Source organism: Enoplosus armatus, chromosome 6 (genome assembly GCF_043641665.1).
Source record: "Enoplosus armatus isolate fEnoArm2 chromosome 6, fEnoArm2.hap1, whole genome shotgun sequence".
NCBI classification, from domain to species: Eukaryota; Metazoa; Chordata; class Actinopteri; order Centrarchiformes; family Enoplosidae; genus Enoplosus; species Enoplosus armatus.
The window spans coordinates 12,886,553-12,911,187 of NC_092185.1; the positions used below are offsets into that span (position 1 = coordinate 12,886,553).

Genomic DNA, 24,635 nt, shown 5'->3' on the forward strand with positions numbered 1-24,635 from the left:
TAAACATAATGATGTATGCCAAACACAGGAAAACTGCATTAGCAAAAAGCAACAATGCTTATGAGTATCACTTTTAATGAGATCTGTCTGCCCTTTTTTATTCCCTTTATACTTCAACAGCTGGAGAATACCGTAAGTTTGACCATTACCCAGTGTAAATAGTTACTGATAGTAGTGGTAGTAAATCATGAATAGATTTAATGTAGATTAATAGACAAGTAGGTCTAGTTTTAGGTGTTAGGACTCTTAATAACTCCACACTCACAGTCATCTTTGCAATAGAGAACTTTGTCAGGAAAATCTGTGTTTTGCGTAACAGCAAATTATTAGCTAATGGAATATGCTCAAGTGACGTTATACAACATCAATTATTCAGTGACACGTCTTGTTTTGATGACACAGTCCTGTGAAAGTGTCACAGGATCTCTGTGTCTCTTGAATGTTTCGGTGGGCAAACTGCATGTTTGGCACGAGGACAATAAGGCTCAGACAACAAAGGAACAAAAGGTCTTCACCAACAATCCTTTACATGTGGCTGCGCTCAGATCTTTCTCTCTTTATATCTGTGGATGTCTGGCGTGATTTTGCGCTCTTATTTTTGTTGAATGTGTTTTTAATATTCACACTTTTTAAGAGTCCAAAAGCAAAAATATGTAATAATGTACTTATAACACATCGAGGCAAGGCTTAAGTAATCAATATATTGAAGTATTTTAATTAACAGGAAGGAGATGCTGGGACAGGATGTTATTGTTTATCTGAACCTGATCTGTGACCTGTGACCTTTTTTTCTCAGTTCAGGAAGTTGGCAGTTAAAAGTGGGGCCTCCTCCAGGATGGGTTGAAAAAGAAGTTTGTTCCTCTGCAGCCAGTTCAAACAGGGTCCTTTTGTCACTCAGCCTGTGAATAAAGCAGTATTTTGCCAGTAAAGTTGTGCCAGTGAGCAGCCATGTGACCAAGAGCCGTGCCCCTGGACAGACTGCTCTGCTTACTTCTGTTCCCTTCCCTTCTGATTTCTCATTTGAAACACATTGGGAATGTCAGCATTTATCTAAACACAGGGAAATTCTGTCATCACTTACAATTATCTGACTCGTAATTGGTCAGGGTCACTGTGTATCAGTTGACACAGCCTTACTGTTTTTAAAACTGGCATCGAAGTCAAACCTTTGCTGGTCTAAAGCCAGAGCCACACAGTGAAATTCACCTAGAGGACAGAATCCACTCTGACACCTTAGATAAGCTGCTCTAAAAATAGAGCACAAAAGAGAGGAAAGACAAAGTGGTGACCTTCAAGACTAAGATGCATTCTCAGACTCGAGCAGCTCTTTTCACCTGTTTTTCTTTTCTCAGCCAGTACATGTCCACTGCAGTCAGAAGGAAATTTCCTACAGTCTAGGTTTTTGTATTGAGCGGTGTATGGCCTTGGTATTGTTGCGTGTAGTCAAGATGTTGTAGCCTTAAAGCTCTCTGGTTGCCTCCAAGCTATACATCTCCAGAATACTCTATTTATAATCTCATGTATTCCCTTTCTAAAGATAAATGTTCAAAAACATCTATTTTTATCTGCAGTCACAGAAGTCGTGATGACGAACGCATCTCGAAGCCGGCTTCAACGCCAGCGAAGCTAGCCGAAGAGGTTCCTCTGCCTAAACCGAAGGAGTCAGCTATTGCTAGAGAGGAGAAGCAGCTCCCACCACTCCCAGGTAAGTGATCTAACAATCTGCCATTAAACCAGATCTCTGTGTGTACGTGCAAGACAAATTATTTATAAATCAGAATTTAACATATAGACATATTAGTTGTGTCTTGTATGTCTTGTAACCCATGAGTTAATACAACATGTTAGCATGGGTTTCCCTGTCCATCGTAAGCGGTACAACATTAAATGAAATCTTGTTTGAACCAGTCATTTTTGCCCTTTTTAAAAGCACAACTACCAAAAGTTAGATCCAGACGCCTGCTGAGCCTGGCTGAGTTTGCCTGGAGCCAAGTGAAAATAAACTGTATGAGTTGATTGAGTCTGACGTTCCTCCCCAGCCTGCAGCACTGTGCTGCCTTTCTGTTTGACCTCCCTGCTCAGGACACTGTGTGCCTTGAGTTTGTGTGTGTGTGATAATACTTTGCCTGTATGTGGTTTTGAACAGTTATGTTTTTTCATTAGTGTAATTGTTCACAGTTTAACATATATGTATCTGTGGTATTGTTAAGTTGTGACAGTGTTTGAGGCAGTATTCCTTTTGTTTTGAAACAATGTCCAACACCGTTTTACATGTTCATCATTCTGTCTGCAATAATAACGTGAGTTTGTTTGTGTTTTTGTTCAGAGCCCAAGCCGGTGTATGCTCAGCCAGGACAGCCAGATGTAGACCTGCCAGTCAGTCCCTCTGATGCCCCTGTGCCAAGCGCTGCCCATGACGATAGCATCCTACGGTAATATTAAGAGTATATGTCATACCATCAAATATTAAGTCATCTTAAAATCTACATAACAAAAACTACTATGTGACTTTTCACTACTACATACATACAGTTCTCAGATAATTTTATAAAAAAGAGAACAACAGCACATCTTGGAACAGCAGTCAACAGTTTACAAAATGCTCCTGTGCTCACCCTGCCCTCAGTTATTTATACAAAGCAGGTCATTTTTGCTGCCACAAGGAAAAAATGTAAATGCTGTTAAGAAAAGTGTATTTCATGGCAAGTACTGGTTTGCTGGCAAGTTGAATGAGCAGCTTTGAATATGATGGGATGCACAACTATTAGTGTGTGAGACAAAGTTTACTGTGGTTGTTTTTATCTATAGCAAAATTATTGAAATGTATTCAAATGTTCTGTTAGACTGTATCTTTCTTTTTCCACAGAACAGTTTGTAACCTCACAAAAGAGAAACCTGGCTGGCATCCAAGAGTCACTGAACTATTCATAAAGTGAAGTTTGCATTGGAAAGAGGGAAATGCCATCAAATGGTGTCATGTCAAAGAAAATCTGCTCAACTATTGTTTTTATTCCCCGTCATCAGGCCAAGCATGAAGCTGGTGAAGTTCAAGAAGGGGGAGAGCGTGGGGCTGCGGCTGGCTGGGGGGAATGACGTGGGCATCTTCGTAGCCGGAGTGCTGGAGGATAGCCCAGCTGCTAAGGAGGGCCTGGAGGAGGGCGACCAAATTCTCAGGGTGAGATACTTAATTTTTAACACAGCAAGTGTGTAACCTGACAGCTGAAATCAAGTGGCTGTTTTTGGATTGAAAAGTTGTTGTAAAAATGAGATTGCAAAAAGTTATATGTCCAAAACCTGGAGCTCTTATTCTGTGTTACAAAGGATCGTTTTTTTCTTCTCCTTGTTTTAACAATGGGTACCTGATAGCGTCTGTAAACAGCCATGTTTTATGGGGTATGCGTCCTCAAAGCTTTTCCCTTTTTTTATTCATGGTTCTACACACCGGCTGCTCCAAAATTCCTGTACCTCCAGGCTGGTCTCTTAGCAATGGCCCCGAGGGAGCACACACAAAAAACAGTGTTTCCTCTCGTTTGTGTTTGTCCCATTTCCTCAAAGCCATATATCTCTCTGTTTGTACCTCCTCTGCCTTTCTCCAAGTATAATGAGGAATGGCTTGAGCTCTTGCAATGCAGTAAAACAAGCAGTTACCCAGGCAAAACTGAGAACAGGAAGAGCTATGTAAACCTTATTTTAAATAGAGATATACACTTTCTGTCACGCACACTATGGCCAATGAAGCCTACTCCTTAACTTGAACTGAAAAGTCCTGGACTACAGTGAAGTTATTGTGTGGAAAGCATAGATCAATAACCTCTGTATTCCCCAAATTCCAGGTAAATAATGTAGATTTTGCAAACATAATCCGAGAGGAGGCGGTGCTGTTTCTCCTGGACCTTCCTAAGGGTGAAGAGGTCACAATTCTGGCCCAGAAGAAGAAAGATGGTAAGTGAAGTGAGTAAGGAGATGAGACAGGAGATTCATTTCTATTCATCGTATTGGCCCGTTGTTTTTGACTCTCTGCTTTTTCCTGTTCAGTGTATCGGCGGATCGTGGAGTCGGATGTTGGTGACTCCTTCTACATCCGGACACACTTTGAGTATGAGAAGGAGTCTCCGTATGGGTTGAGCTTTAACAAGGGCGAGGTGTTCCGTGTGGTGGACACCCTCTACAACGGCAAGCTGGGTTCCTGGCTGGCTATTCGCATCGGCAAGAACCACCAAGAGGTGGAGAGGGGCATCATTCCCAACAAAAACAGGTGACGGCACCCTGACGGACATATGTGACTGCTTAGAGAAAACTGATGTACCATTCATGCCAAAGAGTGACATGCTGGATAAATGTTTGTCACAACAGTAGACAGTCAGGTCCCCTATTTGTATTAAATTTGTTATGATTATCATTGCCATGTAATGTCCTTAGGTATTGGCAGTGTTGAGGTTAGCTGTGCCAAGTTTATGACACATCCATTAGCTTGTGTTACATTAAGAACTGTCTTTCTTTCTGCCATTTGTCAACAGAGCGGAGCAGCTCTCCAGCGTGCAATACACTCTCCCCAAAACAGCAGGGGGCGACAGGGCTGACTTCTGGAGGTTTCGTGGTCTTCGCAGCTCAAAGAGGAACCTGAGGAAGAGCAGAGAGGACCTCTCCTCCCAGCCAGTCCAGACAAAGTTCCCAGCTTATGAAAGAGTTGTTCTGAGAGAGGGTGAGGAATCTGACCATGTCTGCTAACCTATATGTCAATGTGTGACTAAAGCTGCATTGTGACTCTGATAATGCTTTTATTTTTTGTTCAGCTGGTTTCCTGAGACCTGTGGTAATATTCGGGCCCATTGCTGACGTTGCTCGAGAGAAACTTGCCAGAGAAGAGCCAGATCTTTTTGAGCTTGCAAGTATGTTTGTTTGCATTATACGGCACATATATTAAAGATAACATCAACTGACAGTAAACCTGTTAGTACACAAAAATATTTTCTACATTTTTCTTTTCCAGAGAGTGAACCGAGAGATGCAGGAACAGACCAGCGTAGTTCAGGAATCATTCGTCTTCACACCATCAAGCAGATCATTGACAGAGTGATTATGCCTCCTTTTATCATATAAAATGAACTGTAGGTTTTTAGATTATTTTGTCACATATATTTTTCATCCCTAATATCTCCTTTCTTTATCTCCATGAAGGACAAACATGCTGTGCTGGACATCACCCCAAACGCTGTGGACAGGCTGAACTATGCTCAGTGGTATCCAATTGTAGTCTTCCTAAATCCCGACAATAAGCAGGGTGTGAAGAACATGAGGACCAGACTGTGTCCAGAGTCCAGGAAGAGCGCCAGGAAGCTCTATGAGAGAGCCATCAAACTGAGGAAGAATAATCACCACCTGTTCACCAGTGAGTGGGCAGAGAGTGTTAAAACACAGTACATTTAAAATGTATATTGTCTCTTTTACATGTTTTATTCTTGTTCAAGTGATTGTGACTCAGAAATATCCTCTCTTAGCCACCATCAACTTGAATAATATGAATGACGGCTGGTACGGAGCTCTGAAAGAAACAATCCAGCAACAGCAGAACCAGTTGGTGTGGGTGTCAGAGGGCAAGGTGAGAGACGAGCCTGTGAGGTTTTGTCTTTACATTTCATATCTTTTGCGTCCTGTTAGTCTGATTGAGTGACACTTGAGATGATAACATCTCTGCTCTGCTCAGGCGGACGGCACTACAGAGGATGACTTGGATATCCACGACGACCGTCTGTCCTACCTGTCAGCGCCAGGTAGTGAATACTCCATGTATAGCACGGACAGCCGCCACACTTCTGATTATGAGGACACAGACACGGAGGGTGGAGCGTACACAGACCAGGAACTAGACGAGACTTTGAACGACGAGGTGGGTCTGCCCACGGAGCCTGCCATCACCCGCTCTTCCGAACCTGTGCGAGAAGACCCACCTGTAATTCAGGACACCCCTGGTTACCCTGGATACCAGCACCCTGTGCAGCCCGACCCAGCCAGTCGCATAGACCCTGCTGGATTCAAGATGGCCGCTCCACAACAGGTAAAGTTCATACCTAGCTTTGCAGGCAGGCTACTTCAGGCTGTGCCCGGCAAAGATGGATGTATGGCTAAAAGCGTATGACTGCAGAGCAGAGGAATAGCTCCTTTGTGTTCAGTGTTGACCTGGCCTGACCTTTGTTAAGATTAAATGTCCTTTGCTCAGTAAAAAATATGTTTTAGAAGCTACTGGTATGTTATCTATTCTAACCACATTTTTGCAAGTGCATTCTCTGGCTGGTGTAAAACTGATTCAGTGTAAGGAAGAAGATCATGGTGTTGGGGTGAGCTGTACTTTGTGTGCCCTTGGCAGGCTGTGTTATAAATGTCTCTTAACAATACTTCACAGCAAGATGAGGCTGCTCTGCCCATGCCCTCGTTGCCTCCGACGGTGGTAGCGCCCCCTGCTGTTGAGCAGCCTGTACAGCTAGAGGGTATGCACCTAGAGGAGCCGCCTGCTGCAGCCGCAGCTCCTCAGGCTGACTCACTTAGCAGCCCCAGCCCTGCCCCTGAGCTTATTCAGCCCCCACCACCACCACATGAACCCCACCCGTCTGGACCGCCTGGTCCAGAACCAAAGGTACCCGCTGTTTCACCAGCCACTCGGACCGGGCCTGGGCCCCAGCCTGCTGTTTTAACTGCCTGTCTTCTCGCACATGCTTTCCACTCGCTCTCTGCATGACATGCCCACACTGTGTGACTCACTGAGCCCACTGTGTGCCTCTGGCTCCCAGAGACAATGTGCGACAGACTAGTCCACATGTACCACAGTGGGCTGGGAGACCAGGACTGGTACATCTGAGTCTTTGACCAGGGTGAAGACATCCACAACCAGCCCTAACTGTTGCCTCTTACTTCCTTTGCATGGCTCCTAATGTTTTTTGGGTTCCTTTCAGCTTTAACTCTCTTCTGTAGATGAACGATAGTAGCACTTTCAGTGGCATCGTAGTGGTAGATGTGTCGTCTGTTGTAGTGCCAGTAGTTTGACGCTGCATTAGACGCAAACTGAATGTTGGTTGCATGATGAAAGCTAACCTGCAGACAGTACTCTTGGTAATGATTTCCATCAAGCAATTCTCCCTATGGAAAAACAAACTTACATCAGCACACTGCATTGTGTCTTCTGTTCAGTAGTTTTGTCCTGAGTAGATGCCAACAAATCAACCTTCTTCCATAGGAAGTACTGTAACTAGACTTGCTGTCTACAGGCTACACATCATATGTTTGAAATGAGGCCTTTCAGAAATGTGCAAATTGCTGCTGTTAGTTCACTATTCATAAAAATGTGTTAATGTGTAAAACCCAGTTATGTTCATATGAATTATCATTCTTGAGAGGCATCTTGTCAAACAGGCATTCAGAACAGTTTTTGGATAATGGACAAAGGTTTGCTTGTGTAATTGCACTTTGAATTGACGTTTGTTTAATTAAATGGTTAAACAGATTTATTTTTTAGTGATTTGGTTAATGATAGACATGTTCAATTCCTCAAGGTTTCAGTTTATTTCCCAGTATTGAATTTAATCTTGAAGTCATTCTTAATCTGGTGTTGGGAAAGCATTTTTTCCCCGACTGCTTTCTGTCCTTCAACATGGTGGTTGTTAAAAGCTCAAAATGATGACTGTGTGATGGAAGTATTCATTTAGTCTTGTTTCTTCACAGATGTACAAGAAAGATCTGTACAATATGGAGGACCCTGTGCGAATCAACCATGGCCTGAAGCAGTCTATGAGCTACAGTCACCAGCCGCCGTATCAGGACAAACAGCCATACCGCGAATACGACCACCCGCCTTACGGATACGATGGAGGCGGCTACACAGAACCAAAGCCTCACAACACTGACTCTCACCTGCACTACGACAACCGTGTGCCTCATTACAACGAACAGTGGCCCCCCTATGACCAGCAGACCTCGTCCTCCCAGCCCGCAGGGTACCAGCCAGGCCACCAGCAACCCATGGGCTATAGCCCCCGGTCCCCCTACGAGGATGCACCAGGGAGGGACTACAGCCCCCCTCAGCCACGCTACGATGAGGCCCCACCATTGGGCTACGATGGCAGACCCCGCCACAGTAAACCTGGGCCCATTCGTTACGATGAGCCCCCACCCCCGCCCCCAGCAGGCTATGATGCCCGCTCTCCTTATGAGGCAGAACCTCACGGCTTCCCCATTAATTCACCTCGATCACCGGAGGCCCCAAAGCAGTATTACAGTGACTCTGGTCTGAGGCCCACCTACATTCCTGGGCCTCCAAACCGGGGCTATAAGCCAGGAATACACGAGCCTATGGTGAACTCTGAACCCACAATTCCCCCTCCTAAACCAGAGACCCTATCCTCCCCAGGTGAGCCAGCGATCACTCCAGGCTCCAAACCCCTTCCTCCCCCGCCCCGGGAAGACCTGGATGAGGACCCGGCCATGAAACCGCAGTCGGTGCTTAACAGAGTCAAGATGTTTGAGAATAAACGGTCTGTTTCTATGGACAGGGCTAAAGAAGGAGAGTCGTCTGCACTCAGGGTAAGTTCCTCACAGAGGTGTACAGCGGTGGTAGACAAAATAACGTAAGCACCTCGTAACTCTACATCTTACACTCTAAAATAACTTCATCACAGTTATAAACATTGAACACAACAAAGAAAGATACTGTAGTTAGAGTACTTTCCAAATGGGAAATTGCAGCCAAGTCACAAACTAGATACTAGAAAAGAAAATGAAATAATTAAAAACATGAGCTGAACTAAAACTAACTAGGACCATACTCGCATATACAATGATAGTGCCTGGTAAGAAATTGCGAAACTGTAAGCTTGTTTTTCGTGAAATGGTCTGTTTTGTAATCGTCTGGCCTGTGAAATGTCAGGCACAGTACTAGACACAGTATCTGTGTGCATGCAATCCATTCACGTGAATGAAAATCTGGATCAGATGCAAGAAGCATTAAAGAGATGGCCTCGCTTTGCTTTTCAGCCTGCAGATGTTCCTAAACCTGCGAGTGCACCTGGTCCAGTCCTCAAAGCCAATTCTCTCAGCAACCTGGAGCAGGAGAAGTCCACCTATAGGTACGTAGTCCTCATTACAGCGCCGTAGGCTGCAGAGTAGGTGGGTGAGATCCTTGCAAAGGCGTCTTGGAATTAATTTGTTGTTTGAGCTCCACCTAGTGGACACAAGCCGCTCCGCAGCAAGCCAGACTCGGGTGTGGTGTGCAAAGCCACAAAAGGCACGCAAAAGTGTCAACCAGAACTACCAGTTCGGCAGGTCAGCACCCGTCTCTGTGCTGCCCTGAGCTCCTCACCCTGTCTTGGACATCCAGATTGTTTTCATGTCATCGACTCGTCTTCAAATGTTAGCGTGTCTAACATCAAGACTGAAATGAGAATCAGGATATATGAGATGTCTTCCATCAAATGTTTTCCTGCGGGCTTTGGGCCAATCCCACTGTCTGTCTCTTCTGTTTGAATCCCTGCTGTTGTTTTACTTGTTTCCTTTTGCTTTCTCTGCAGGGCTCCTGAGCCACAGAAGCCCCACACTAAACCCCTGGACGATGTAATGCGCTCCAACCACTATGACCCAGATGAGGATGAGGAGTACTACAGGAAGCAGTTATCCTACTTTGATCGCCGTAGCTTCGACAGCAAGGCCATGGGCCAACCCAGTCCTGGCATCAACCGCTTCCATGATCTGCCCAAACCAGCTCAGCTGTCCTACCCATACAACAGGTATAACAGCACACCTCATGCCAGCACCGTTGGCTGATGTACAAAATTCCTGAGCTCTTTAGTCGCAGCAACTGTATTTTATGAACTGTATTGTTTGTGTCTTCCTACTGCAGAGTTGAGTCTGTAGAGAAGGTGAGTCCAGTGGAGAAAAGATATGAACCCCTGCCCCAAATCAGCCCATCCTCACAGTATGGGCCCCCTGCGTCGGCCATCCCACCCAACACACTGCCCAAGCTCAGCCCCATTGACGGTAAGCTCTCAGTCAATTTTCTAAAGCCCAATGTGACGCCTTTAAGTCGCTTCTTATGTCAACACAAAACTACTACTATTACTATCATATAAAATAAATAAATGCCACAAATTCTCACAGTTAACAAGCTGGAACAAGTATATTATATGATAATTAATGAATCATTTAGTTTTTCCAGCAGCTTCTTCAATGTGAGGATTTGCTGCTTTTCTCTGTTTTATATCACTTTGAACTGAATATCATTTGGGACTGTTAGTCGGACAAAACAATCATTTGTTTTGTCATCTTAGGATATTGGACATTTTGTACAATTTTATGATGTTTTATAGTCCAAATGATTAATCGATTAATTGAGAAAATAATTGTTGAAAATGCAAATAATTGTTAGTTGCAACCATAATTTCTATAATGTTGTCAGTCTAACGATACTGTTTTATTATGCTTATTGTAAATAAAATAAAAGCCTTATCCAAACTTAGTGTGAGGATTTAATAGTTTGACAAAGACTGTTTTTAAGTGATTGTATCCGACTTATGTTTCCAGCCAACTCCATACCCGAGCCATTGAGCTCCCCCAATCCTAAACCCGAGCTGGCAGCTCTCAGGCCGGCCAGCAGGGATGAACCTACACCAGGTGGCTATCTGCCCCCGAGGGGCCTCCCCGACAAATCCCCGGTCAACGGCACCGATGCGGCACCCCCAAAGACGCTGGGCGCTCCCACTCCAACTAGCTATAACCGCTACGTCCCCAAGCCGTACACCAGCTCCGCCCGGCCCTTTGAGCGCAAGTTTGAGAGCCCCAAGTTCAACCATAACCTGCTGCCCAACGACACACAGGTGAAGACGGACCTCCTCAGTAAGCCCGGTGTGGTGAGCAACAGCGGTGGGAAGCCTCAGCTGTCACCTCAGCCCCTGGATCACGACAGTGGCCTGGACACCTTCACACGCACTATGGACAACAGGCCCAAATACCAGCACAATAACATCAACGCCATCCCCAAGGCCATCCCTGTAAGGTAAGATCATAAATTTTCACATCCAACAGCAGTTCTCTGAGGGTAATTACTGAGCTGCTGTGAGACAGACAGAGAATTGTTTGTTCACAGGGGGTTTGTTCTCGTGTCCTCTGCTGTGCATTATTCTCTGCCGACACTGTTTTGACTGATGATATTGACTTCTGTGCTTCCGTCCCTCAGCCCCAGCACGCTGGACGATGACGACGAGGACGAAGGACACACTGTGGTGGCCACTGCCCGGGGGATCTTCAACTGTAACGGAGGGGTCCTGAGCTCCATTGAGACGGGCGTCAGCATCATCATCCCCCAGGGTGCCATCCCCGAGAGTGTGGAGCAGGAGATTTACTTCAAGGTGTGCCGGGACAACAGCATCCTGCCCCCCCTCGACAAGGAGAAAGGTCAGCCCGAGTTTCTCTACATCCTGAATATGTCAAGGAACAAACAGTCACTACATCTGAGAGAGAGAAGAAGTTAGCCACAGTAAACAAGTGTGACTTTTTTGTTGTAGAGCTAATGTGGAATTTAACTGCATATGTGTATTTTATAAATTAATTGCTACAAAGCTGAACTTTTATTGGATTATTGTATATTTGATGCCTACATTATCTAAGATTTTATACATTTATGACTAACTACAGTTTAAACTTCACATTGGTGTTGCTGCACAATGAAAGAAAAGCAAAGCACTCTACATATCTTTATGAACCAGGGATATAAAAGCTAGAACAAGACGGTTACAAATTACATCAAATCTGATCTAAAAATAAAATAATATCCATGCCAGCAGTTATATTTAGAGGATTTGTTTTAAATTAACATTTAGCACCAGGGGAGTGCGGTAATTTAATTAATCTTGGAAGTCAGTTAACATTTAAGGCCTGGCAACAGACTCCATTTAGTCTCTCTCTTGATTGGGTAATAGATAATCCTGTGTGCTAATTAATTCCTGCATGTTCAATTTGTGGAATTTAAATCTCGTTGTGTATCTGTGCAGGAGAAACGCTGCTAAGTCCGCTGGTGATGTGTGGCCCTCATGGACTCAAGTTCCTGAAGCCGGTGGAGCTGCGCTTACCTCACTGTGCGTCTATGACCCCTGATGGTTGGTCTTTTGCTCTAAAATCCTCCGACTCCTCGTCGGGTACGCTGTCCTCTCTCTGTCCTTTGGGGTCTGTGGGCTGGCTTTGGTGATTAGAGAGGAGAGTTTCTTGGTGTCAGACTCATTTCAATCACCTCATCTGTTTCCCATATTCCCCTCACTTCTTCTTCACGCATGTGCTGTTTGGAGATTTATGTTTTCTTATTTTCATGCTTAATATGAACTGCGGAGCCTTGTTTATTCAAATCTTTATAATGAAAAAACACTCCAAGAAAAACACTTTTCTTGCAGAAATACCAAACGTTATCTAGTAACATAACCTAACCCTCGATTGTTGCTACTTTTCTTTTTTACTGTTGATCGAACTAAAACAGCATTTTTAAGACGTCACATTTGGCCAAGGAACATATTTTTTCAGTATTTTCTGACCTTCTATAGCCCAAAAGCTTAATTGAGACAATAATCAGCAGATTAATCTTAAATGAGAATAATCATTAGTTGTAGCCTTAAATACCTTTTTACATGTATTCTGATTGTTTAAAGTATTTGGAACAGTATAGTGTTATAGAAGCCATGCAGTTTATTTTCACTCAGTTACGAGTTCAATTGTCTTTATGAATTAAGTCAAGAGGCAAGATAATCAGGTAGCATTTTATACTAAAACACATGCTTAGATAATGCATAACAAATACATGATGTATGATGATCATGTCACTATTAATGAATATTAACAAACTCACAGTTACTTCATACATTCATTTATATGCCACCAAATGAGCTGGAAACTATTCAGAACCTGTTTATACTTACTTATTACTTACGTGTCCATTCACTAAAAGTAAGTCATCGTTTGCAAATTATTATCATGACATGACTTTATTTGAGGGGACACAAGTCGACCAGAGAACTCGTACATACTGTAGTGGTGATCTTGTGTGAAGTAATGATAAACACATCATCTGTCTTATTTATTATACTCAATATTCATAGAGCTCCTATAACACTGTTTAAAAAAAGAGGATCAAAATCGATGCAGCAGAACCAGAGATATATTGCTGAAACCTTACCCACAATGCAACTCGAGCACTCACAGTCTAGTCAAAGATTCATGTGGTTATGCTAGTAGCAGCTAATGTAGCCTCATAAACACAAACAAAGTTTGTTGTGTCATGTAGCAACGTGTAGATCAAGAGTTTGCGTCAGACCACCAAAAACGACGACGTGTTTCTATGAGAACTGATATTTTGTGCTTCCAAAAAGATGAGATGCATCTCTGAAATGTCCTTTTCTATGTAACTAGCTAATTTGGCGGCATATACATTTATGTATGAAGTAACGGAGTAAACATTCATTAAATTACTGACCCATTAAGCATTAACTAATCACATAAAGTCGTGGAGAGCAACAGGAATTAATTTACACATTAAATCATCATGCGTACATGTTCTTATTGAAACTGATTTTATCTGTGATACTTCTCTGTTTTTGTTTTGAGGATCGACTGTTTGTTTTTCTGTATTTTAAAGAGGAAGGGATGTGCTACAGCAGCTGACGTCATGTCTCTATTTCCTGCAGGTGATCCCAAAACCTGGCAGAACAAATCTCTCCCCGGAGACCCGAACTACCTGGTGGGTGCAAACTGTGTGTCTGTGCTCATTGACCACTTCTGAAGAGGGCGACAGCTGGCCTGTTACTGAATGTGATAAACGGGGGACCTCAGTTGCCCCTGCCGTGCTCCCTCCACCGTGGCGGGGTGCACAATGCTTGATGAAGTATGTACTTGATACTCTCACGTTGTTTACTGTGCCCAAAATTTGAAAAAAAAGAAGAAAAAAAAAACACAAACACAAGGAGAGTCTGAGGAGTCCAGCATCCCCAAGGCTGTACTCTTGTTTTTTCCTTCATTTTTTTTTTCGGTGCTTTCAAGGCTTGCAAAAAATAAAGATTAAACAAGTTATTTAAACAAAGGAACTGAAGTTGGAATGCATGACCAGTGCCACAGACTGAATAATCTCATTTTGACATTTTTAGCAAATTTTGTAAAAGGTCAGAGCTGTGCAAGAAAAAGGAGAATTTTGGAAACTCGTTTAATATTGCAATGGGATTTTTTGCCTACTGTAAAAAAAAAAAGAAAAAAAAAAGAAAAAGAAGAAAAAAAGGAAAAAACCCCACTCACAAACAGCAAAGTTGGTATATGCAAAACTTTTGTTTGTGAGTTCTGTGGTCATGCGTTTCACTCATGAAGGATCTCTGAGGACTTGAGAAATGCTGAGCCTGACTCATGAAGGAAGACGTAGACATCATAAAGATGAAAAAATATGAAGAAGAATGACGGTTAAGTATTAGTATGAGACGCCCGTTTGTTCTGGCGGGGCGCGCTCTCTCTTTAAAACTGATGTTTTGTAGCAATGTTTTACCGTAGATAAATATACTGACTTGATTTTACAAACTCCTGCTGTCTAGAGATCTATGCATGTGCTATGACTCAGGTCCAGAAGCCTGCTACTACTAAGTTCAACACATGAAAATCCCATCGTACACTGCAAGCAGTGATGCCTTATCTGCATATTAACTTTTCAGTGAAACTTTAAAACATCGGATCCTTCAGTTATAGCGATCACTACGGAAGAAAAAGTTGTCTCTGCATTTTCTCATAAACAGTGAACTTGGATTTAGCACACGAGAATAATTGAGGCTGATGAAAAGGTATGCTTTCTTTTACTGCTATGCATATGAAGTCTGAGGAAATACAAAAAGCTAGAAGATGTTTAAATTGTGGCTGTACATATTGCTAGTATATGGCCTTGGTTCTCTGTAAATGAACTTTTGTACATCTTTGTTATTTTGTATAAAAGAGAAAACGTTTGTTTAAAAAAGAGAAAGCGGTTACATTGGTTATGTTTGTATTCTGGTTATACCCCTGAGCCTTGGAACTGACATAAGCAGTAATAAGTCCGACTTTTCTACCAACATATACAAACACTACTTAAGGCATTTTTAACAGTCAGAAAACTTTTTATTCTTATTTACAAAATAGAGAAGTGCTTGGTTTAAATGATTTTAAAAGATGTACTTGAGGGGGTCTGCTGTGAAGAGTGGTCCCTTCCTTTATTTGTGATACTGGATGCTGTATTGTGTGCCCTGAAATGTATTTTTGTACTAATAGACAATTTATTATGGCACATCAGTACTATTTTCTTTTGATATGATAACACTGCTTCAACCCAACACTAGTTTATTTTCCCGTGTGGCTGACATTCTTTTTATTTATTTTGATTTTTCTTCCGTTCAACTTTTGTTTATTCCTTTGCGACACATTTCTAAGTATACCACTGTATTAATAAATAAATTCATTTTTAAAGTAACTGCTCCTTGGATTGGTGTGTTGTGTTGATCTGAACTTCCAGATGTTTTACATATCGACACACCCCAACAGCGATTCCTTTGAGGGTTGAGAAGTTTCCGATTGTACTGTCAGTATGACGTAATGCCTGATTTAAGTTTTCTGCCACAGCTGCTTCACAACTTATTCCACATGTAAAATCGGTGAACGGACCTGTCGGGTGGATTATTCTGCAAATTAAATGTAAGTCAAGTGTAGACGGTCTTCATCTAAAGATGAACAGAGTTAGTGTTTTCTAACCACAACTGCACTCTGATGTTGTTTTTCTTAATCTGACCTCTAGTTTCACTGGCTTCATTAAATCATAAATAAGTTCCTTTTTCTAAAAGATCCCCTCCAGACATTCTTTAAGACACACACTCAGTTGCCAGTTTATTTGGTACAACTAGCTAAAAGTAATGCAGTGTACAATACAACAATCCTACTTCAAAAAAAAAAGTTCAGTTACTTAAAATCAAATCCTACGCCCTCTCCTTCCACATTTAAAACCTATGGACATGAAAATATTTAATAATAATAATAATAATAAATATTTAGAAAGTTTTAACTGGATACAAGATGTCTCTTACTTCACCAGAAAGTAAATTCTCAGTATATGTTTCCACATCACGCACCCAAGTTACACGTTGGACCTCACAAACTCACGCTCATTTAACTGAGATTTAAGATGAGCAAAGTGAAAACAGCCCTCTGTTGTCAAATTCTGCACACACATCAAGAAATGTCTTTACTTTCGTGAAATCAGCTGTTTTCCCTGATTTTTTTTTTTGCCATGTTTGTCACGTGACTGAGCTTGTGACATGAGTATCATTTTATGTCAGAGGTTGTGTTGTGTCATTCACCCCAGCAGGCAGAAAGCTGCTGTTACAGGAGCACATTATGGACGCTTCTAGATAAAAAAAACAGGGCACCCAAACACTCCCTCACTTATGCTAAAGCTGTCGTCTCAGAGTTTGTGCTCTTAGTACACACGAGCTGATAAGACTGGCTGTACAAACCATGTGTGCAAAAGTTCACTGATGAACCCAACAGATAGTATAATATGTGACTTCAGTCAAATGCAAAAGAAAGATCAAGATTAAAGTCCATTTTGGCTTAAAAACTTAAAAGGTACCATTCATCTGGCCAATCACAAATTAGGAGAGTCGGGGGGGAGGGGGGGGGGGGGGGTAACCAGAGTTTAATTGTTAGAAGTACAACAGTGGTAGTAAGACATACCTGCATATCACATACTGTCAGCATTGTGGAATCCATTCATAAAACCTGTAGAGATGCACAGTAGTTGTGTTAATTTAAAGAGTCTGTCCCTGAGATTAGTTGACTGTTAAAAACTGCCCATGAATGAGCTGTTACTTTGTAAACAAACGTGTCATCTGGTTCAACGTGGAATACTGTAAGTTTCTGTGTTAGAGTTTGATTTCCCTAGAAGCGACTGCTCTGTAGATCTCCTCCGTCAGGGGGACGTACATCTTTTTCTCAGGATCTAAAAAGTATAAAGGATCTTTGATGTGAGCTGGGTCGAATCCCTCCTCCACCAACTTCACTTTCTTCATCTTGAATGTCCCCGTCATCTCCAGGCAGGGCTGCAAAACACAGATTGTGAATTTTAGAAATCATTTTTGGCCACGTTTTCCACATTTGTTTCTTCACCAATGTCACTTGCAGGCACCTGACTCAATCCTTCATGGCCTCATGTTGACTGATACCGGATCAGTAATCAGTGTCAGCAGACATCCTGACTTAATCTGAGTCTGTATCAACATGGCCGTAGGTTTGGTTTCAGAAGTGGGGCAAAAAATAAATAGGCATAACAAAAAGTGAGAACTTTTAAACTCAATAAATAACATTTTATTTCTATCTCTACTAGAAAATAGCTTCTGTGTCTGTAGTTTCCCTCACAAGCCTCATACAGCCCCAACAACCTGCACCAAGAAGGTAGGGCAGAGTGTGTGTTGCCTGAAAGACAAAATGCAGGGCGAAAAAAATGCTATAAATCACTTGCTACTGCTTGTAAAGCTTAAATGCTGTGAGTGCCCGGTGATAACTGAAGTTATCCCCAGTGCAAACTACACCTTTTGGTATCGAGATGCTGGATCGGTGCATTCCTGCAACACAGGACCATCTTTCTAAAAATAGTGCATTAAATGACGATCAGAGTTTAGAATTAAATCTGAACTGAGCACACTGGTTCCACAAGTGCCACAAGGCTGCAGGTGCATGAAGTAACACAGAAGTGCGGAGCAATAATCATTTATTTTCACCTGAATCCTGATAAATCGAGGTCTTGCGTAAGCTGGGAGGTAGTTGACGACCTGCTTGTAGGTGTCTGAACAGTCAAAATCCTCTCCTTCTTTCAAAATGACAGCTGCCATGCCGATCCGCCCCTCATGACCTGATCACACAATTCAATTGAATACAGGTAGAAAATATTAAAAAGAATACAATTTTTTCATGACTATAAGATCTGTCAAATGTGGTTTAACATTTCTGACATCAGTGTTTTTACCTTCAACTTGAACACCGTAGACGTTTGCCTCCAAGATACACTGAGCCGTCGTGAGAATATCGGCAACCTCCGACGTGGCAACGTTTTCACCTTTCCATCTGTTACAACAAACAAGCAAAGAAACACAAACATGTCATCCATCACAACATACTGACCGGCACCACATTTAGACAGAAAACTGAGACGATATGTTGATGTGTTTGGAAAGAACGGAGCTTCTGATTTATAGATTAAGAGCCATTTAAAGTTACAAACTATGACGTTTAACTCTTTTATAATGTGAAAACAATAAGATTAATTGACGCTTTACATTTTACACAGCTACAATACATCATCCATGAATATTTAGAGTATGTCTGCCATCTAAATCTGATCCATACATGCTGAAACACTCGTCTTAGTTCTCTCACGGTAAGCAAAGGATAAAATTGTGCATCAGAGTCTCAGCGGGTTGAACCTCTGAACCCTTGTGATGAAGCTGAACTCGCTATTGTAAAACTAGTTGTTCTCATTTACATATTCTTCTGTTTCTGATGACAGGTGTAAAATATTGATTCAGTCATTAAATGAAACAACAAAACTGACAGATCAACACAAAATGAGAGACAACTTGCCTGAAAGTGTCGCCAACTCGATCCTGAAAGTACACAAAGTTGTTTTCATCGAACCGAAGCAAATCTCCAGTGTTGAAGTACAGGTCGCCTTTTTTCAACACGTCGCTAAGCCTCTTCTTCTCAGTCTGTTGCTTGTTGCCGGCGTACCCGACAAAGGGAGACCTCTGAGTAATCCTGCCCACCAAAAGTCCCGTCTCACCTGACAAAAAAAACGAGTTGCTTGTTTTGTCCGACCAACAGTCCAAAACCCAATCATATAAAATGTACAACAAATAAAACAGATGATTTATAAAAGACAAACAATTAAGCGATTCTCAACACTGTTGTCGATTAATAGTTTCAGCACTAAAGACAACGGATGAAGTACTGCTGCTGCGTCACAGAAAGAGAAAAAGAAAATGCAGGTGTTGCACAGCTGTAATACTGACTCACCTCTGGCTGCCTCGATGCACAGACCCTCAGAGTTCCTGACAGGCTCCTCCTTCTCAATGTCAAACTTGATCAAAGTGTAGGGGAAGAAAAACTAGAGAGAAGAAAGGAAAAGATTATCAGTTCAAAGATATATTTGTAAGTAAATTAAGTTTAGCTTTGCTGGTTTAACAAGACTGAGACTGAGCTGTACTCAGCACTGCTTTTAGCTAAATGCCGACACCAGCATGCTAACATGCTCACAATGTCAGTGCTAACAAGCTGATGTTTAGCATTGTTCACCAGCTTAGTTGATTGTATTAGCATGTTAACATTTGCTAGATAGTACAAAGCACAAAGTACAGCTGAGGCTGATGGTTAGTTAGTTTTGAGGGCATTTGGACAAATTTATATTTGGACCTGATGGTGGCGCTCAAGAAAAAAAGTTAAAGAATCACCAACATAATTATATTTTCATCTTGAAGGGAACGTGAATATCTGAACCAAATGTCATGGTGATCCGTCCAGTGGTTGTTGAGACATTTCACTCAAAAGCAAAAAGGTCAACCTCATGGTGGCACAACAGGAAAAGTCAGAGGATCACCAAAGTCATTAGGATTCATCCTCTGGAAACCAAGAACGCCTGAAGCAAATTTCATGACAATCCATCCAATAGTTAGATAAAGATATTTCAGTCTGGACCAAAGTGGTGGGCTGACAGACTGACCTTTGCCCTCCCTAGAGGAGTGCTGCTCTACTCACCCTGTGGACTACATTGACTCGCCCCACTGCACCGATCTTGGACGTGTAATTGATGAAGCCGATGTTTCCCTCTGTGGCAGCGTACAACTCTCTGACTTTAATGTCCCCGAAGCGATCCAGAAACTCCGACCAAATGTCTGTTCGGACCCCGTTGCCGATGGCGATCCTCACTCTGTGGTTCTTCTCATTGTCTTTCTGCAAAGAGTGAGATCGGCAAAACAGAGACATGCGCATTCTGTCAGAACAAAACTTTATTAATACAACAAGAAGGTGATCAGGGTTCCTTTTACCTTGGGCGTGTTGCAGAGGTAGCGCATTGTTTCACCAATGTACTGCATCACCGTCACATTGTACTTCCTGCAGTCGTCCCAGAACTGAGAGGCAGAGAACTTTCTCCTCAGAAAAATGGTAATACCTGCATTTAACATCATACAAGACAGCCTTTATATTACTGTAAACTTATACACCACCTTCTTAAGAGAATGAAGAGGATTATTACCTCTCTCGATGGCTCCAGCCATCCCGATGAGGAAGCCCGCGCTGTGATAAAGAGGCAGATTGACGTAGAAGATGTCCTCTGATGTGACTCCACATATCGACTGGATGAAGGAGGCGGCCCAAACCCTCTCGTGGGTTACAACGGCTGCTTTAGGCAAACCTTAAGGTCAAAGAGTAATAAATCTTGAAAACAACAGGTCCAGTTTTCTCTGCATATTTTCTTTAAAGCTGCTCTAATCGAAACTTTTATACGAAAAATGGATCAAATTATTATGTGTAATATGAAAGGGGGTCGCTTGTAGGACGTCCCACACGGAATTATCACACGACTACGCAGTTCCCCCTCAGCTTTAAGTGTCATTCAGCTCATTGTTGTGTTTTTTACGCCCTGCAGCTTCACTGTTTTTGACTCACTCTCACCTTCACCTCATCTACACCGTTTCAAAACACAACAGCAGAAAAACTCAGAAAAACTCAGAAAAGAGCAAAATACAAACTTTGTCTGTGGAAAGATATTGCTCTCCTCTCCTCTGGTATTTATCACAGTACAAATGTCCAACAATAGAGAAGCCAGTTAAAACATCTCTGAAAATCTCACATATATGAACACTTCACAGAGCTATGAGTCTTTTAAGCAGATTTCCTCACTGGTATAAACGCAGAGGAAACATATCTCACTGTAACACAATACAACTCAACAGCACCACAAACTGCAGCCTCAGAAATGATCATAAAGTTGAGTCAAAACCTTTCTAAAACTGTTTCAACAAAAACTCAACCTTCATGAAGGACTGTTGTATTCGTTTTAGCTTGGTGCACTTAATAAACAGCGGAGTGTGCTTTCCATGGCTGTCGGTGCAGACTTCCTGGTGTACCTGTGGTGCCTGACGTGTAGATGTACAGAGCCGTGCTCCTGATGTTGACGTTGGCTCTGAGGTCCCGGGACAGCGGCTGATCTGAGGCCTGGGAGATCTTGTCAGACAAAGTGTTGATGCCCTGGACGCTGCAGGCCTCCGACAGGAGGTACACGCTGATACCCTGCTCTCTCAGCGTCGGTAAAACCTCCTCCACAGCGTCCTGCAGCTCTGCAAGATACAGAGAAGCATTCAGCTCTACACAGTATGTCCGAGCGCTCTGTTGCGCAACGCAGCACACGTAAGCCTCATGTTAGCTCAGATCCCACTGGGATATGAGCACATGGTGCAGGCAGGTCAGACCAAATGTATGCTTTTCTCAGTGAAACTCTGGCACCGTAACGAGAGAACACAAGTTTTCACAGTGTAATGCTGCCTCAAATTAACTCAGTCATCAGGACAGACTGAGACCATGTGAGAGAGAAAAAAGGATTAAACCTTTGTTCCTGATAACATTTGCTGAGGTTGTATTTCCTGTTCTATATTCATATAAATGTTCACTACTTTAAAATCACACTGTCTCGGTTCCTCCTGTGGAGATTAGGAGCGGGTGGTGATTCAATATTACATATAAACATAAAAGTCCAATCAATGCAGTAAACATGTATTTCAGTTTCTATCCTGTTGATCTTGTCCATACGACTCACTTCTAGTGGAGACTAAAACAAACTAATCATTAACAGCCTTTAATCAGCTGCAAAAGTTATTCATTAAGTCAGAGTTGTTAACTCCACAAACCTGTAATTACCAGCATCACGTGGCCTGATAATTGATCTGAAAATGAACATGTAGCTCTGTTTGTTTATGTTGTAACCTCGTGGTGGAAGATCAGTAGCAGCTCCACAGTAGTTCTTCATGGACATCAGGAGTCATTATGAAGAAAAGTCCTGTTCAGAGTGTTTAATTATTGGTGCATTAACCTATCAGCAACATTTTAATGATTTAAGTAATTACTTTTAATACTCTTAGGAAGTTTAATCTACCACAACCAGGGCTGGATTACCAAACAGGCAAAAGTAGGCAACTGCCCTGGAGTCCAGGCTGAGGCAAAATCTACTTGCAAACACTTTATTATTTGTGTTCATGCTGTGTAAACATGGTGAATATTCCTAATGTATGCTGACCTGACCACCTGAAGGTGACACAGAGATGTACAGAGGGTGGGAGGAACGGGGTGACATTTGGGGCAAAAGTTCAGGTTGCTGCCCCCCCCCCCAGCAGGGTCACTCCTGCCCTGATGTGTTCTTAGCTTATCAAATGCTTTGTGTGTAAATCCTATATATCTAAAGAATCATTACCTGTAATGTAAATACACCTGTCAGCTGAATGTATTGAAGTAACAAAAGCATATCCAGTGGTGGAATACATATTCACATCCTTAACTTAAGTAAAATACCAATAAAACAATGTAAAATACCCCCATTCAGGTCAAACGTCCTTATTTGATATTCTACTGAAGCAAAAGTACAGAAGTAATATCAGCAAAATTTACTTAATGTATTGAAATTAAAAGAAAATTGGCCCCTGTGACTGATAGATTATTATCTGTGACATTAATAGATTGTTAATAAGCAGCATTTTAATGTTGCAGCTGATCGATTGTTTTAACTAAATGTCTCTTTGATGGTTCGGGAACAACTGGTTTCATCTATAACTATGTGTTGTTTATGCAAAATCTCAATTTGACTAGTGCAATATTTCCCTCTGAAACTGGTGAAGTAGAAGAATAAAACAATATAAAATAGAAATACTCACGTAAAGCACCTCAAAATGGGTACACTATTTGAGTAAACGTACTTTCCACCACTAGAAGTTGCACAAAAAGGAAATCCTAAAAGTACCAGAACCTCATTACTGTATTTTGAACTTTGCGCTTGACTGAGCAACAAGCGTGGTCTGGGACTGACTTAATGGTGGAGGACAAACAGGCCAGAGAGCCGAAGACCCTCTACTCTTATTAACAACCCACTGGACCTGGACCCACTGTACCCGGAGAGGCGATGATGACTTTGGCCCCGCAGCAGGAGAAACAGTGCAGCAGAGACTTGGACCTGATGTTGAAGTTGAGCAGGGCGGCCGGACAGCCCAGCTTGGCCAAACCGAGCCAAGTCCACACGAAACTGGGCTCGTTGGCCAGAAACAGGGCGACCGCGTCCCCCTCCTTGAGCCGGACTTCAGCCTGCAGAGCTCTGGCCACTTTGTTGCTCTGTTTATCCACTTGGCCATAAGAATATTCTCGCCCTTCAAAGTGCAGAAAGGTCTTGCCGGGGTGCCTCTTCGCCGCATCCAAGAAGCAGTCCAGGATGCTGTAAAAAGGTTTGCGTTTCTTGTATCTGAGCAGCCTGACGCCAAGTTTAATGCTCCTCAGGATGTACGTGCAGTCCTCGCTCAAGTGAGGGAAAGGTGTCCTGAGGAATAAAACGGACAGAGCCGCCAGTCCGGCTACAACAGTGAACCAGATGTACATTTCTGCAGAGCGCACTACGCCGGCGGCATCTGCCACTGGGAGTCAGCGGAGGTAGAAATAACGAACCTCTCTGATATTTGTGACAAAGTTCACCCCCACAGCACGGGGCGGGCCTCGGATCCGACCCGCCGACCCCTCCTTCCCTCCGGAATGTTTTCGAGTTGCCAGATCCGGTATGTCCACATCCACTCTGAACTGACTTTATCACTCATTTCTGTCAGTCTCGCGTTGTGCTGCTCTCATGTTGAGCTGCACAACCTGATCACATTGCGCAAGATCTTCAACTGTGAGAAGAAGTGATTAAACAAACAACATGAAGGGAGAAGGACTGATTTAAACCTGCTACACCTCCAGGTTGTGACGCTTCACTGCAGTTAGTTTCCTGCTAAATGTTCTTTTTAAAAAGACATAAAGCGCCAACAGCAACAAGAAGAGTGAAATCCACTGATGTGCACTGATACCAAAAGTCATAAACCGCTACAGAAACTCTGCAAATGGCAACCCTCATCATAAATCTGCAATCTGAGCAAGTGGTGGGCGTGCACTCCCTAAACTGAGCTGTATTTGTCTGCTGATTTATGGGGAGGGGCATAGCTACAAGTGACACACACACACACACACACACACACACACACACACACACTATTCTGGTCAGAAATAACAAACATCTTATATTTCCATGTTGAAGCACATTTTGCTTTTGTTTTTGTCAGAGAAGTTATTGGTCTAACTGTGTGGTCATTGTTAATGAAATAGTTTCAGAATCAGAAACTGTTTATTCCCAAGTAACATACATTACAAGGAATTTGCCGTGGTTTGATGGTGATTTAACATATAATCTGACAGACATGTAAAAATATAAAGGTACATTTTTGAAATTGAAAAAAGCAAATCAATTAAATGTTAAGTCTACAAAATGTCAGAAGATTGTG

General features: G+C 42.5%; 2 protein-coding genes across 3 annotated transcripts in view; one reads left to right on the plus strand and one right to left on the minus strand.

The window, feature by feature from the left end:
* Positions 1-15,454, plus strand: part of tjp1b (tight junction protein 1b) — a 62,383-nt gene extending 46,929 nt beyond the window's left edge. The window contains exons 11-31 of the mRNA XM_070908152.1: positions 121-132; positions 1,572-1,705; positions 2,327-2,432; positions 3,025-3,175; positions 3,834-3,942; positions 4,036-4,255; positions 4,518-4,702; positions 4,794-4,889; positions 4,991-5,073; positions 5,179-5,389; positions 5,499-5,599; positions 5,705-6,055; positions 6,401-6,631; positions 7,714-8,571; positions 9,022-9,113; positions 9,555-9,770; positions 9,884-10,020; positions 10,564-11,035; positions 11,216-11,433; positions 12,030-12,173; positions 13,707-15,454. Coding sequence (XP_070764253.1) covers positions 121-132; positions 1,572-1,705; positions 2,327-2,432; positions 3,025-3,175; positions 3,834-3,942; positions 4,036-4,255; positions 4,518-4,702; positions 4,794-4,889; positions 4,991-5,073; positions 5,179-5,389; positions 5,499-5,599; positions 5,705-6,055; positions 6,401-6,631; positions 7,714-8,571; positions 9,022-9,113; positions 9,555-9,770; positions 9,884-10,020; positions 10,564-11,035; positions 11,216-11,433; positions 12,030-12,173; positions 13,707-13,801 — 4,222 coding nt within the window. The 3' untranslated portion in view covers positions 13,802-15,454. The remainder of the gene's footprint in view (positions 1-120; positions 133-1,571; positions 1,706-2,326; positions 2,433-3,024; positions 3,176-3,833; positions 3,943-4,035; positions 4,256-4,517; positions 4,703-4,793; positions 4,890-4,990; positions 5,074-5,178; positions 5,390-5,498; positions 5,600-5,704; positions 6,056-6,400; positions 6,632-7,713; positions 8,572-9,021; positions 9,114-9,554; positions 9,771-9,883; positions 10,021-10,563; positions 11,036-11,215; positions 11,434-12,029; positions 12,174-13,706) is intronic.
* A 1,238-nt stretch (positions 15,455-16,692) lies between these two features.
* Positions 16,693-23,739, minus strand: LOC139286027 (long-chain fatty acid transport protein 2). Of its 2 annotated transcripts, XM_070906682.1 has the most exons (10): positions 23,226-23,739; positions 21,198-21,407; positions 20,324-20,482; positions 20,115-20,239; positions 19,825-20,019; positions 19,087-19,177; positions 18,655-18,853; positions 18,041-18,138; positions 17,796-17,926; positions 16,693-17,117 (listed from the first exon to the last, which is right to left on the minus strand). In XM_070906682.1, exons 1-10 carry the CDS (start codon positions 23,701-23,703, stop codon positions 16,941-16,943), a joined length of 1,863 nt encoding a protein of 620 aa, XP_070762783.1. In that variant the 5' UTR covers positions 23,704-23,739; the 3' UTR covers positions 16,693-16,940. The 2 variants fall into 2 exon arrangements, with proteins under 2 accessions (XP_070762783.1, XP_070762784.1); XM_070906683.1 differs by lacking the exon at positions 20,324-20,482.
* Positions 23,740-24,635: the final 896 nt, after the last annotated feature.

Coding starts and splice junctions, on each gene's coding strand:
- LOC139286027 (XM_070906682.1), bottom strand. CDS start 23,703: ATGTACATCTGGTTCACTGTTGTAGCCGGACTGGCGGCTCTGTCCGTT. Junction 18,854..19,086: donor GTGCATCGAGGCAGCCAGAG/GTGAGTCAGTAT, acceptor TTTTTTTGTCAG/GTGAGACGGGACTTTTGGTG. Junction 18,139..18,654: donor CGAGTTGGCGACACTTTCAG/GCAAGTTGTCTC, acceptor TTGTTGTAACAG/ATGGAAAGGTGAAAACGTTG.